General features: G+C 36.2%; 1 protein-coding gene across 12 annotated transcripts in view; it reads left to right on the forward strand.

The window, feature by feature from the left end:
- Positions 1–16,012, forward strand: part of spag9b (sperm associated antigen 9b) — a 64,765-nt gene that overhangs the window by 42,002 nt on the left and 6,751 nt on the right. For 4 of the 12 annotated variants that reach the window (XM_083556892.1, XM_083556897.1, XM_083556903.1 and 1 more), the window contains 12 exons: positions 3,399–3,470; positions 5,027–5,228; positions 5,992–6,085; positions 6,199–6,320; positions 6,709–6,766; positions 8,191–8,343; positions 9,708–9,759; positions 9,860–9,990; positions 12,859–12,915; positions 14,013–14,189; positions 14,692–14,821; positions 15,325–15,417. In XM_083556892.1, the coding sequence (XP_083413018.1) occupies positions 3,399–3,470; positions 5,027–5,228; positions 5,992–6,085; positions 6,199–6,320; positions 6,709–6,766; positions 8,191–8,343; positions 9,708–9,759; positions 9,860–9,990; positions 12,859–12,915; positions 14,013–14,189; positions 14,692–14,821; positions 15,325–15,417 (1,341 nt within the window). The remainder of the gene's footprint in view (positions 1–3,398; positions 3,471–5,026; positions 5,229–5,991; positions 6,086–6,198; positions 6,321–6,708; positions 6,767–8,190; positions 8,344–9,707; positions 9,760–9,859; positions 9,991–12,858; positions 12,916–14,012; positions 14,190–14,691; positions 14,822–15,324; positions 15,418–16,012) is intronic. The other 8 variants (XM_083556896.1, XM_083556898.1, XM_083556902.1 and 5 more) reach the window with 2 other exon arrangements.

Below are 16,012 nucleotides of genomic sequence, written 5' to 3' on the forward strand. Positions count from 1 at the left end.
CTTAGCAAATCAGTTTTAATTAGCTACATGCTCATTAAAAAGCATTCAGATGGGGTCTGTTTCTGTACAAAATCTTTTTATTTTTAATAAAGCATCCTTGCTGCTTAAGGACAAGGTGTTCCACTGCTTCAGCGTATTAAACAATTAATAATGCATGAAAGTCTGCAGATCATTTATAACGTGTTCGGTGTCTCCAAGGTTGCTTTCACATGCGCAGTGTTTCCTGCTTCGTGTAGGCAGATGCGAATCAAGTAGTCGTGTGTATATACACAAAAGTAAGTACACCGCTCACATTTATGTTTTCAAATGACAATACTATAGAAATGAAAATTGAATATATTTTAGTTAATGTGCAGCTTATATAGCAGTAGAGATTTACTGTCCTCTAAAAATAGCTCAACATACAGCCAAAATACCTGGCAACCAAAAATTGTGTCCAAAGTGTCAATCTTTTGTGAGAGCACCATCGTTACGTAGCGCTGCCATAATCCTCCTGGGTATGGAATTCACCAGAGCTGCACAGGTTGTTGCTGGGATCCACTTCCACTCCTCCATAATGACATCACAGAGCTCCTGGATGTTAGACACATGACGCTTCTCCACCTTCTGCTTGAGGAGCCACATAGGTGCCCAATAAGGTTCAGGTATGGAGACATAATTGGCCACTCCATCACCTTTACCTTCAGTTTCCTCAGCAAGCGGTTGTCATCCTGATATTGTGTTTGGGGTCATTATTATGTTGGAAAACTGCCGTTTGGCCCAGGGAGGGCATCGTGATCTGCTTCAGAATGTCACAGTACATTTTGGAATCAGTGTTTCCCCTCAATGAATAAAAATGGTAACCCCAGATGCTACCACCACCATGCTTGAGTGTAGGCAAAACATAATTTTTCTGTACTTCTCTTAGGGTGTCGCCACACATCCTGGACATCATTTGAGCCAAACAAGTTCATCTTAGTTTCATTAGACCACAGGACATGTTTCCAGTATTTCATGCTCTTGGACAGGTTGTCTTCAGCAAACATTTTGCAGACTTTCTTGTTAGGCAGTTTCAGAAGAGACTTCCTTCTGGTACGACGGCCTGCAGACCGTTTGTAGCTGACAAGTAAACGTTCTGTGAACTCGTGTCTGTTTTTTGAAGCAGCCTCTGCACCTGACTCATGTCACGAAGACTCGATTTCTTTGATGGACCTTTGTGAGGCCTGTTCTGAGTGGAACCCGTTTTGGAAAACCTCTGTATGACCCCGAACACTGTACTGTAACTCAGTTTTAGGGTGTTACTGATCTTCTTATAGCTAAGGCTTCTTCGGGGAGAGCAACAATTCTTATTTTCAAATCCTCAGAGTCTTTGCTATGAGGTACCATGTTGAACATCCAGTGTACAGTATTAGAGACTTGTACTTAAAGTACCAAATTTTAACTTCTCTAATACAAAATACACACATTTGTATGGTCCTGTCAAGCAGACAAAAACATGAGCATGTTGAATAGGACATGTGGCTTTGCATAGTTACACGACATCCAGCTGTTATCACTTAGGGTGAACTCGCTTTTGTTGCCAGCTATTCAGACAATAACGGCTGTATGTTGAGTTATTTTCTGAGGACAGTAAATCTGTACTGCTACACAAGCTGCACATTGACTACTCTAAATAAATATATATATATATATATATATATATATAGGTTTAATTTCTATTGTATTGGCCTCTCAAGAAGATGTACTCAAACGGTTGCTGAAATGTGAGGGGTGCACTGTATATATGTGGTCTGACAGACTGGAAGAAAATCTGTAGCTCATAGGATATTATTAATTAGTAGTTGATTATCAAACGCTTTATTTAGTGCTCATGCCATGTTCTCAATGCTTTTGATTTTGTGTTTACTTTACGGAGGAAAAACATTTACCCCCTTTTTTTTTTCTTTTAGACCTTATTTTCCCCCCCACAAAAACAGTTATGTTTGGGTTAAAAGGTAGCTTCAATTAAGGCTCTGGGTTAATGATCAAAAGTTTGAAGGTTCAAGCTCTAGCACTGTTAAGTTGCCTCTGTTGGGCCCTTAAGCAAGGCAGCAAAATACAATTAGATGATAAACACAGTAATAGTGCAGCACTGACTAGTTTATTGCTGGATCTAACGGCTATCTGAAAAAATACATACCGATAGTTTTTCCGGGTTGCGTTACATACTTTTTCCAGCTTTCGGTTTGCTGTCATTACAAAAGCGGCCTCTAGAGGCGAATCATTGACGCCATGGGCTGTTTGGTTTTGCACGGGAGACTGCGCGCTGCACTGAGAGCGCTAAATTATATTTCCTATTTATAATATATTAATGAATATATTCATATTTATTTATTCTTGCACTTTTTTAATGATTTAGTACTGTATTTTAATTGTAATTTTTATTTTACTATTTTACATGATGTGCTATGTATATATATGCCATGTAGCGGTTGATTTAAACGTTTATTGGCAAGTACAATCCAAGCTATCGGTCGACCTCTAGCACTGTCCAGTACAATGTATGTGTGTCAGTGCAAAGAATTGTCTGTTTAATAATAAATGTTGTAGCAGCTGTTATTTGTGCAAAAGGTTTCACTGGTGTTGATTTAAGTGTGCATGTATGTGTCCTGTCCTTTTGTATCGAGGAGTCGAATGGTATATAAAAAGAATAGATATCTAAAGAGAATATATATATATATATATATATATATATATATATATATATATATATATATATATATATATATATATATATATATATATATATATATTCAATGACAAATATATTTAATGATGACCTTTTGAAACTTTTTTTGTCCAATTTAGTTATGTTGCAGCCATTGTTTAAAAAGGTCATTTTTTTCTCATTAATTTGCACTCAGTATTTCATAATGACAGTGAAAACCGAATTCCTGAAATATTTGTTTTAAATGTAATAAATAACTTGATTATAAAGAATAAACCTGAAATATAACCTGTACATAAGTATTCAGACGCTTAGCAACAGCACTTGAAAATTGGCTCAAGTGCCTTTCAATTCTCTTCGTCGTTGCTTGGTTGTTGTTTCTACACGTTGACTGGTCTATCGGTGTAAAAGTATATGAGCTGGACCCTCTTCACCCCCAGTGCTCGAATTGAGTCAAGACTTATGGGTGGTCCCAGTTGTTTACTTTTCATTGGGGGGTCCCTAATGCCTTACGGGGGTCCTGGATTCCCCCAGACCCCACAAAATATGAGCACTGCCACGGACAATGCATATCAGAGCAGAAACCAAGCTATGAGGTCAGAGAAAGAGCAACAAGAGCATGAACAAGAACAAATTTTTCTCTTTAGCTCATTGTCTGATTAGTATTAGTGGACACGTGTGAATGCAACGCACCTTTTTCCTCTCTGGGCAGCAGGAATCAGCTAAAAGCAAGAAAAAGACTTCATGCAAGACTTTGGATTTCCCTTGGACTGATATCAGGAAGGTAGCTGTCACTTGCATCATGAGCTTTGTGGTAGTCTGGACTAGAGACCTGCACAGGACGGATTTTTTAAGTATTCTTTATTATTATTATAATATAGATTATTTTCTCCCGCTCCCAAGCACAAAATCTCGCAGGTAAATTGTACGAGTAGTTTTTTATTTTAACGCACAGACTGCTTCGTCCCGCTACTCTGCTTGTTTTTTTTGTTTGTTTCACTTGCTTTCCTTTTGAATATGAATGAAAAAGAAACGGAAAATTAACAAACGTTTAGTTTTAATCGACTTTTTGTGTAAATAATGAAACAAGGAAAAAATCAGGCCGAGGTTTTGCTGTGTTGTTTGTTCCTTTCTTTAATAAAGAAGTGATATCTGTAGCACTCAGTGATTCTTCAGACGCTCGTGATCTAGTAGTTTACCGTCATGAACCACGCGAGAGTTTGTTTCGGACCTTGTGCCTGTAAATCCTTATATTTTATTTGAGTTGCTATTGTTGATTGTGTGCAGTAGATACGTTTATTTGATTTTAGTGATTTTTTTATTATTATTATTATTTTTTTTTTTAGTATATTCTAAAGACCATTTTGCGGGAGTCCCAGCGAATTAAATCTCGTCCCCTGCCGCACTCTTTTGCTTTGGGTCCCGCGGGAGTGCAGGTCTCTAGTCTGAACTCTGATGTGTGCCTTTTGGCCAGTTGATGCATCTCGCAGTGTGTAGACTGCAGACACTTCGCATGCATTCATTATAAATACACTACACCATTCTTGTGCATTTAAGTTAACGAATGAAATTAATGATTGTGCTCCAAGCCATTATACAGAAAAGTATGTGTGTGTGTATATATATATATATATATATATATATATATATATATATATATATATATATATATATATATATATATATATATATATAATGTGTGTGTGTATATATATAAATAAAATATGGACAAACGTTTGCAGATTCTACACTGTTTGAACGTCCTGTTCCACATTTAGTTTAGTTCCATTTGCTGCTAAAATAACCTCCACTCTTCTGGGAAGATGTTCCACTAGAGTTTGGAGTGTGCTTATGGAGATTTGTGTGAAGAGGCCTGAAGAGTGCCGTCAGCATTCCAATTCATCCCAAAGGTGTTCAGGGTTGAGGTCAGAGCTCTATATCAGGACTCTGAAGATCTTCCACACCAACACTTCGTTGAAGGCTGTACGATTGTGTACAACTTTTATGGTAACAGTTTGAGGAAAAACCACGTAAACACCTGGTGTCCCAATACTTTTGTCCATATAGTGTATCTATGTCCTGTACTTAGCTGCCTTTGCCAATCCCAGAGTTTTTTTGTACTTTGCATATTAATGCTTGCGTGTGCTATTTGTGTGTACAGAGAGACTAACAATCGAATTGCAGACATTAACGGCATGGGCGTACAAAAATTTTATGATTTGCACCATGTGGCTGTTTTAATAATTGATTCCCTGCATTGTGTGTTTATTAGATGAGTCATTTATTTATAGGCATTTCTCACAGGTTGACATCCAGACTCGTCCCTTCTCTCGTTTTCAGGATGAACTCTCAGACGCTAATCATGGAGGTTCCACGCCAAAATCCACAGCGCACCCGGGCGCCGTCTCGACGTCCGTAGTAGTGTCCCAGGCTGCAGAGACGGAGGGACTGAACAGGAACCTGGACTCCAGCAGCAGGAAGCCATACAGCAGCAAGAACATTAAAGTACAGGAAGCGGTAGCAACGGAGGTGTGTCCTAAAGGTGAGTCCTGTCGATTCAACCTATAACCTAGTCATTATCGGGATCTGATGTCTGTGGACATCTTTATCTTTGGATACTTGGAGACTTTTATCCCGTGTCAGGAAATTTAGCAACAAAAAAAAAGCACACACACATTTGCATTTCAGTTGCATTAGCAATCAGCAGAGATAAATTTGTCAACTGATTTTATAATGGGAGCAGTGTCACACGTTTTTACTAGAGGTCAATCGATACCGATAGTTAGGCTGATAACCGATTAATCAAACAATAATTATTTTTTAAATGCATGATGCTGCTCTATAATAAGCTGTTATGCCGAATACGCCAAAAAAATAAGCGCTGATCACGAGGAAACTATGTATGTTAAGATGATGAGAAAACAAGAAAGAAAAAAAAAGATTTACGCATGGCCTCTTAGAACTTCCGAAATCATGAAAAAATGTGCTAAATAAAATAAATACGAATATATTAATAAATATTAAGGAAAATAAGAACGATCCAAATAAATGAAAAAAATACAAAATATAAACAGCATGCGGTGTCAGTCATTTATAGAGGTCGCTCTCGTACTGTGTAACGCAACCCGGAAAAACTATCGGTATGTATTTTTGCTGATTTTTCCAGCAATCAACTATCGGTGCAGATTAATCGGGAAAAAAAACTATGTATCGGTTGACCTCTAGTTTTTACAGTACAAGTTTACAGTTTACTGGTTTACAGTACAAGATAATAAGGGAGATTTTTTAAATATATATCTGAATAGATGTCCTTGAGAACGTGGAGAAATCAGAGGTGCAGGCAATTATCGAGTCGACCCCTGAACTTGACATGGACCTGAGTGGCTGCAAAGGCTCCAGGTATGCTATTACTGATTTTATGCATAGAGTCAGCTTGGTTTCTTAAATTCTTAATTTTTTTCATCTGCTTTTGTATTGTTGTTTTTTGTTATTTTTTTTTATTTATCTCTCAGCACTCCTACCAAGGGGACAGAGAACATGACTTTTGACCGCAACACTGATTCCCTGTTTGCGGAGCTCTCGTCAGCAGGCACGGACTTTATCGAAGATGTAGATGAGGGTGCAGATCTGCTGGGTAACTGTTCCTTATTTGACCTACATGCCCCAGGTGGTGCACTGCAAGAGAACCGGGCATGGGATATGAAGAGATATTTATTCTATCGCCATTTTATCGAAAGATAAACAGGAACTAGACTTGAACCGAATCGAATTACATCCCTGTGAGGATGCTGAAATGTTCCTTTGTGGTATTGTATGTCGGTGCTTTTTCCTATGCTGCTTTTTCTCAATTCTGTTTTGAAGATCTAATTTCTCAATCTCAATAACTGCATTAGTAAACCAGCATTAGTGAACTGAAGATTTTGAGTTTTTGTATCTATTGCCTGTTATAGCAAAGTAGATAATAATGATATTAATATTTATTAGTATGCAAAATGAATGAAACGTGTATCGCTGTTGTGCAGGAATGGGACGTGAAGTGGAACACCTCATCCAGGAGAACGCGCAGCTCCTCGATACAAAGTAAGTAACCTTCCTCAGAGCTCGTTTTCAGCACAGTTCGGGGCAAGTCTGATGGTACTTACTTCAGTTGTCTGAGGTTTCTCTGTACTGCCATCTACCGTGCATTCATAGAATAACAGTCAAAGACAAAAGGACCACGTGTTCAAACTGTAAATAACACAAAATCCATCTGAAATTCTCCAGCACGCACGCACGCACGCACGCACGCACGCACGCACGCACGCACGCACGCACGCACTTATCTCTTATAAAACAAGGCTTGATCAAGCAGTTTTCACTGGATGATGTATAGATGGATCACAATCGACTCGTACATTTCGCCTTAAAGCCAAAGACCCAACCTTATGTTTATTTTGCAGTAGCCCCCTTTCCATTAAACATATTTTATTAGACTGTACTGCTTTTAATACAATTAAACATGTACGTTGTAAGCTCAAAGGACTTTTTTAGTGAAATATCGCCAGACAGGGTCTTAAAATTACGAACATATGTAAAAAAAAAAAAACTTAAACACTATCTTATTTTCTACTATTTCTACTTATTTTTCTACTTAATACTATTTTTTATATTATTATTACTACTACTATTACTACTTCTACTAATATTATTAATACTACTATTACTACTCCTACTACCACTACTACTACTAGTTTTTGTGCTTTTACTACTACTATTATCACTACTTCTACTTCCACTACTACTATTTTGAGTATTACTATTACTACAACTACAATTTTTAGTACTGCTATTACTACTACTATTATTACTACCACTACTACTATTTTTAGTATAACTATTACTACAACTACTATTTTTTAGTACTACTACTAATACTATAACTACTTCTATTGCTACTACCTATTACTATTATTATTACTACAAATATTCTACTATATTTTACTACTTCTTTTTGTTTTGGTTCTATTTTTACTATTACTATTATGTTTACTACTATCACTACTACTGTTACTATTTCATCTACAATATTTTTTTACCTCTTTTATTTCTTCTACTCCTACTAATTTTACTACTATTACTATTTTTTATTACTAGTGTTTTTTTTACTATACAACCATTAATACTATTTGTACTACTATTCTTACTACTTTTACTATTTTTACTACTATTGCAAATATGTTTACTTCTATTTTTTTTTTTTACTAGGGTTTGCACTACCACTACTATTTTCACTATTACATTTATTCCCAACCACAATCTGTATAAAGACTGACTGTGCAATAAATATTTGATAATGTTTACATTTTTAACACTTTATTATATTTTATATAAGTTTTTACACACCTTAAGTACTGAAACCTAACTTTGGCGTAACCGGTGCAATGAGAGTATAGAAATTCTATTCTATTCTATTGTTGTTTTTAATCTATTCCTTCTTTTTGTCCCTGTGTGTGCGTCCAATGTAGAAATGCTCTTAATGCAGTAAAGAATGACCTAATTGGACGTGTGGATCAGCTGACCTGTGACAATGAGGTCCTACAGGGCGAGATGAAAGTCCTTAGTCAGGCAAAAGACAAGCTGGAGGAGAAGAACAAGGAGTTGGAGGAGGAGATTAAAAGGTGAGACTGTAAAAGTGCAGTTTTCATAGAGGAGAAAAAGATTTTCACAAGCTGCTCTGTATATGCTTTTAACCTGGTTATGTGTATCTGGTAAGGTTCTATTTGCTGTGTTGATTTGCTCAGTGGTAGCCATGTGATCTTTGGTTTGTCTTTGTATCACTGAAGATAATATTTGTTTGAACAAGTGGTCCATTTTTAAACTAAGATGTTCTCTTAAAACAGGAAAGTTCAGATCTAAAAAAGCATTTATACCCCCAACCAATCCCAAAATATTATTGAACACATTTAAATAGTTGAAGTTGTACGGCTGGAACGATTCCTGAGTAACTTTGAATACAAAAAATCATCGAGGCAAATTTTTTGTTTAGTATATTTTACTACACATAGAGCATTGTGATTCCCCACGGACCATTATTACTGTCGCACCACCTGCTAAACTCTGGAACGCTGTGGACAGGGAAACACATGGAAAAAATAGAGGAACGGGAAGAAAACAGCGAAGGGCAAGGAGAAGACTCGCAATTCTGTTTTTTTTACTCGCAATTACGTCTTTATTTCTCGTAATTTTGAAATTTTTTTCTTGCAATTCCGGCTTTTGTACAGCTTCAAACTTCAGGCCCACAACATGGTTACAGGTGGATGCACTAGAAATGATGGATGTTTACGAGTAATAAAGTAATTGCGAGGGGGGAATAAAGTCAGAATTACGAGAAATAAAGTCAGAATTGTGAAAAAGTCGGAATTGTAAGGAAAAAAAGTCAGAATTACGAGAAATAAAGTCGTAATTGCGAGGGGAAAAAAGGCAGAATTACGGGATAAAAAGTTAGAACTGCGAGAAATAAAATCGGAATTGTAAGGGAAAAAAAATCATAATTGCGAAGAAAAAAAAAGGCAGAATTTCGAGAAATAAAGGCGTAATTGCGAGGGGAAAAATAGGCAGAATTTTTTTTTTTTACATGGTGGAAAAGTTTCCAAAGTTTGGGATCATTTCAAACTAAAACATAAAGAAAACAGTACAGTGTGTTTACTTTTTATTTATTTATTTTTTTTAGAGTAAAATGTATTTTTATATTTTTATTTATGATTGTATTTATTTATATATTTGTATTTACATTTTGATGTAATATGCCAATTAAATGCACTAAATGGGTTTAGTTTCCACAGATATTCTTGTATGCAGTTTCTGCACTAAAAACGTAGCAAGGAAACAAACGACTTGTTTATTAAAGAGAGCCGTCTTAGTTTCTCTTTTATTTTTCGTGTTGCTCTTTATTAAAGAAAACAACGTCTTATCAGATTATTCGATTAATCATTGGAATAATCAGTTTAATATTGCCGCATTCTAAGGCTGTTGATCGTAACAGGGTTCGGGCGGAGTTAGAAGAGGCCAAGCAGAAGACGAAGGAGGAAGATGATGTGAGTGTATTGGAGCTCATGGCATAATTTTTTTTATTAAAAGATGTATTAAAGATCAATTTGGTTTTAACCACTGAGATTTTGTGATTTGTGGCTGCAGAGTGACGTTCCCACAGCCCAGCGCAAACGCTTCACACGGGTAGAGATGGCCCGAGTGCTAATGGAGAGGAACCAGTACAAGGAGAGACTGATGGAGCTGCAGGAAGCTGTGAGATGGACGGAGATGATCCGGTGAGTAGTGAGTTTGTACTGATTATCTTCTCAGACCTTCAGAGAAGATGCACTGTTTACCTTGAAAGCTACAGAGCTTTTCTATGCAGTTGTGTGTTTCCAGCTTTGTGGCAGCAGTTTGGATAAGGAGCACACATGGGTGTGGTGATCAGGTGTCCACATAAAAAGCAAATAATCCTTAACTGGTTTTACATGCTGGAAATCTATTACCATAATCTAACCTGTACTTATGTGAACTAACACTCATTTATTATGGATTTCCTGTTATCTGTATTGTATTTCGTCTCACTGTTACATGATTTTTATGATTTCAACTACTCTAAGGTCTGCATTTTAAATGAAAGCGTTCCTACTGGAACATCCAATACACAATAATCTAACCTAAACGAGGCAAGAGAGTTAAAAGTCCAAGATTCAATTTCAAGCTTTATTGTCATTCCGCCACATGCAAACACATACAAAGGAACGAAATGTTGTACCTCACAGGACCAGACAAAAAAAAAAAAAGCGTGGAAATAAACAGACAAAAACAGTATATAAACATGTAACCTATGAAAATCTGAAAATATAACCTTTATAAATCTACATATAAATACAAAATGTATATGTATATATCATTTATATAAACATAAACCTTAAGGAATCTACATATATATAACAATTTATTTAAACATAAACCTATATAAATCTATATATAAACACCACTTGTACAAATCGACATCACAACATATATAAACATATCTATCTATCTATCTATCTATCTATCTATCTATCTATCTATCTATCTATCTATCTATCTATCTATCTATCTATCTATCTATCTATCTATCTATCTATCTATCTATCTAGACCTGGCTGCATCTATCTATCTATCTATCTATCTATCTATCTATCTATCTATCTATCTATCTATCTATCTATCTATCTATCTATCTATCTATCTATCTATCTATCTATCTATCTATCTATCTATCTATCTATCTATCTATCTATCTATCTATCTATCTAACTGTTTGTCTATCTATCTATCTATCTATCTATCTATCTATCTATCTATCTATCTATCTATCTATCTATCTATCTATCTATCTATCTATCTATCTATCTATCTATCTATCTATCTATCTATCTATCTATCTATCTATCTATCTATCTAGACCTGGCTGCATCTATCTATCTATCTATCTATCTATCTATCTATCTGTCTGTCTGTCTGTCTGTCTGTCTGTCTGTCTGTCTGTCTGTCTGTCTGTCTGTCTGTCTGTCTGTCTGTCTGTCTGTCTGTCTGTCTGTCTGTCTGTCTGTCTGTCTGTCTGTCTGTCTGTCTGTCTGTCTATCTATCTATCTATCTATCTATCTATCTATCTATCTATCTATCTATCTATCTATCTATCTATCTATCTATCTATCTATCTATCTATCTATCTATCTATCTATCTATCTAGACCTGGCTGCATCCATCCATCCATCCATCCATCCATCCATCCATCCATCCATCCATCCATCCATCCATCCATCCATCCATCCATCCATCCATCTCATAACCTATAAAAACATAAACCTATTTTAAATCAATAAATGCATCTATAACAGAACCTATGTAAACATAAACCTATATAAATCCAAGTTGCAAGTTTGTTTAGTCTCCGCCTGAAACTTTTATCTCTTTTTTTTATTTTTTTATTGTTATTATTAAGCTTGAAAACATACACAACAATGCCAGGAGAATATAAAATAAACTATAGTGAGCGCAGTGTCACTGTGGCTGCTCACTCCATGGAAATAAGATTTGTTTAGTTTACGCATAAAAACACTAAAGAAACATTAGCGCTATGGATTCTTCAGCGTTTTAAGTCTAGCTTCAAGAATTTCTCTTACAAGTAGAAAATCCTGACAATTCCCCATATCAACAGATGGAAGGAGTGAAGACATTTATTATAGTATGCTGAAATAATTAGAACAGTTCAGTAGAACATATCTTTAACAAACTAAATATTAAATGTAAAACACACACACACACACACACACACACACACACACACACACTTACATACACATCTTTATTACCCAAATAGGTTCCAATAAAAATTTTATTTTTACATTTAATTTGATTTAATTAATTATATTTGTGCCAATTTAATTGATTACTCAATTTAAGGAATGTAATAAAACAGTGCATTGTATTAGAGTTATTTCAATTTTCTATAAATATAAAATATTATTTAGATATTATTTACCCAAGCAGGCATTTCTTTTTTTATTGTTTTACAAATGTAAACTGTTTAAATGTTGATCATCACAAATGTTAATAATGAACTGCGTTAATGAAAGAAAGACACGATACTTTTAGTGGATTAAACATTACCTATATAATGCTACATATATAATATTGTAACCTATAGATAACCTATGGAAATCTACATATGCAGCCTATATAGACCTACAATTTGCTAGTAGATTGAAGGAAGTATTCTGACTATGCATATACCTTATATAAATACTTTACACAGGACAGAGACATTCAGGGAAAGAGCAGTACAAACAGGGACCAACCACCAAGAGTTACTCTATAATCAGAACTCACTTCTAGCTAATACATGTATCCTTAATAGACATACTTTCGTTTTCTCCGAATGTCTCTTTCTCAAACATTCCTTTATTAAGATGGTGTTTCTCACCTGGCTTTAGCTGAAACATACAGGGAAATACAACATACAAGGGAAACCATTAGGCCAAGAATTTTTTTTTTGTGTGTGCATTGAAATCATAACATTTATAAACTGATAACTATCGATTATTAGTTTATGGTGAAGTAAGCTTTTGTATGCGATGTTTTATTTTTTAATTTGAGATTTCTTCGTCATGCAGGGCCTCCAGAGAGAACCCAACCCTGACTGAGAAGAAAAAATCCAGCATCTGGCAATTGTAAGCTTTACATCCATATTGAAAAGTCATAGGCCCTGGTTTTTTTTTTGTTTTTTTTTTTGTTTTTGGCGTCCATTCATTTTCTCCCCTTTTCCTCTTTCATGTTTTTTTTTTTGTGGTCCACCCCCCCCCCCCCCCCCCATACAGGATGTAGGTAAAAAAATGAAAAGCAATGCTAGTAAATCTACTGTTGCAGTTGGTTTGGCTTTTAAACCCAAAACTCTTTGCTCTTGGATTTGGGAATGGTTTTTCTTTAAACCATTGAGGTTTAAAGCTCAACTTGAAAGTAAATCAGAACGAAAAATCGCAAGTCCGCTGCAGTGCAACATCCACGCTTTTATTGCACGGGTTTATCGTTTACTTCTTTTTCCAAATCGTGGATTTAACTCTGTGCTCACTTGGCCATTCCCAAGTCTCGGTCTTGGGGTTTACGTGAATTTTCTGGCTGTGGTGTGATTTGATTTTTTGGGATAAATGATTGTGGTTTTGCATACTCAGAATTTCTTTATTCTCCTGTGTGTCCCTTTTATGTGCCCTTTCATCCTACCTTTTGTTGTCCTGCGTGTCTGTAGAAGGTTTGTGGGTGGGGAGAGAGAGAGAGAGAGAGAGAGAGAGAGCGCTTGTTTAGACTGCAGGCTTTTTTAGATCATAACATGGTGCCGCATTTCCGATTTCTTAATGCAGGTTTATTTATTTATTTATTTTTTAGGTATTTTGAATATAAACAGCAACTAATAATTGATTAGCCAAGCAACTGTACATGAAATGATTAATAGAAAGTGTGTGTATGAGTCAGCTAATCCTAGTATGAGTGTGTCCAGTGTATTTTGTTAGTTCTCTAACATTCATCTTAACATGGTGGATCACATAAGCATCTCGATCTCGGTCTCGCACTGATCGCGAGTCATTGCTAAGCAGGGTGGGGGCATGTTTGGGAATCGACCCGTTGACCTCCCCCTAACGGTTCACCGATGACATCTAACACCTCTGCTGCTACTGCTTGCATCTGCATATCAGTCCTTGTCTCTTTGTCTTTCTCTATATCCCCCTCCTCTCTCTTTCTTCTCCTCTCTGTGTTTTTTCCTCCCCATCCCCAGTTTCAGCAGGCTCTTCAGTTCGTCGTCCAGCGGTGCCGCCAAAAAGCCGGAGGCTCCTGTTAACGTTAAGTACAACGCCCCCACCTCGCACATTGTCCCCTCGGTTAAGAAGAGGAGCAGCACCCTTGCTCAGCTACCCAGCGACAAGTCAAAGGCGTTTGACTTCCTCAATGACGAGTGAGTAGAGTTGCAAAATTCCAGGAATTTTCAAGACTGGAAACTTTCCATTAGAGTTAAAGGGAATTACACCGGGATTTTACAAGATCACAGGTTTGCCTATAACAGGGAACTTAAATGTAGCTGGAAATGCTGGTTGGTTGGTTGAAATCAGATTTAATGCAATTTCAGTTGAATTTCTACCCTGCACATTCATCACATGATTAATGATTAACACCAAATAATGTAAAAAATTTTGGCGAGTATTTAGGTAAATTACATAAATATTGCATACATTTATGTTTAAAAGGAATTATGCTAACAATTAAATCAAAGGCAAAAATGTCATTAAAAAAGATCTGTATTAGTTTGTATAAATTCCTGGTAAGTTTCCAAATTCCCGGATTTTCCAATGAAAGGTTTCCAGAAATGTACGATACATTTTCCGCCCCTTTGCCACCCTGTGAGTGAGCGATCTGTTTTTGAAGCTAGATTTAAGACGCACACGTGTTTGTGATTGCAGTCCGGAGGTGGAAAACATCGTGTCACGTAGGGAGCAGAAGAGAGCGCAGTACCAGCAGGTGAAAGCCCATGTCCAGAAAGAAGATAGCAGGATACAGGCTTATGGCTGGAGTTTGCCTCAGAAATATAAGGTATGTTTCTAAACTCTGGTAAAATACCTGAAGTCGATCATTTTTTTTAAACGAAAGCATGGTACATTTAGAAACTGAAATGATGCACAGCTTGATTTAAACAGGAGTAATTTTAGGGATAGTCAAACTAATATCTACATCAGTGGTGAACAGTAAGGAAGTGAATGTAATTCGTTACTGTATTTGAGTAGCTTTTTCACGTATCTACTTCACTGAAGTGTTTTCATTTGGCGAGACTTTTACTTAAACTTCACTACGTTTCAAAGTCAAATATCGTACTTTTTACTCGTCCTCCTTTTTATTTAGGAGCGGATAAAACTGTAACTGGTTAAACATGCAGCAAGCGACCAATCAGGGTCGAGCGCATGCTCTGTTTAATATTTGTTTCAATTGGTGCTTGGTGACATCTACTTATCACCAACATACAGTTCAGTATTTGCTGAATTTAGTATAGGCATTCAGTTTGCGGAATTGAGATTCTCTCTTTCTCTCCCACACAAAAGGTTTCCAATGGTGCACAGGGAGACACTAAGACAAAGAATTTACCAGTGCCTGTGTACCTCAGACCTTTGGATGAGAAAGACGCTTCCATGAAGGTAAGAAGCGTTGTTTTATGCTGCTTGTGATTTTGCATCCTTGAATGATGTCATCACGTGGCCGACGTTCGCCCGGCCTCTATAGGCAAATCACTGACGCCACGTGTTATTCGTTCTAACACGCAAGACCGCACGCTGCACGGAGAGCGCTATATTACAGACATTATTTATCATTTTTATTAATGATCTTAAAATATATTAATGGGTTATATAATATAATATATATAATATATAATATTCTGGTTTACCATTAACACTGAAGAATATGGAGATAAAACAACAGTGTTTTTTTTTTTTTTTTTTTTTTTTATCCAGTATGCATTTTAAAACAGTTGATTTAAGTTAGTTATTGGTAAAATACAATATCAGTCGATCTCTGATCTCAGATATGTTTTGTTTCCTAAGTAAATCTCTCTCTCTCTCTCTCTCTCTCTCTCTCTCTCTCTCTCTCTCTCTCTCTCTCTCTCTCTCTCCCTCTCTCTCTCTCTTTTTGTTTTTTTGTTTTGTTAAAAGCATTTGTAAACTGCAGTTCAATAACTTGAAATTTGCAACATCTTTTCACATCTTGTCTTTTTGCACCAAATTATAGGGAGTA

The sequence above is a fragment of the Silurus aristotelis genome (assembly GCF_946808225.1).
Source record: "Silurus aristotelis genome assembly, chromosome: 12".
Taxonomy (NCBI): Eukaryota; Metazoa; Chordata; class Actinopteri; order Siluriformes; family Siluridae; genus Silurus; species Silurus aristotelis.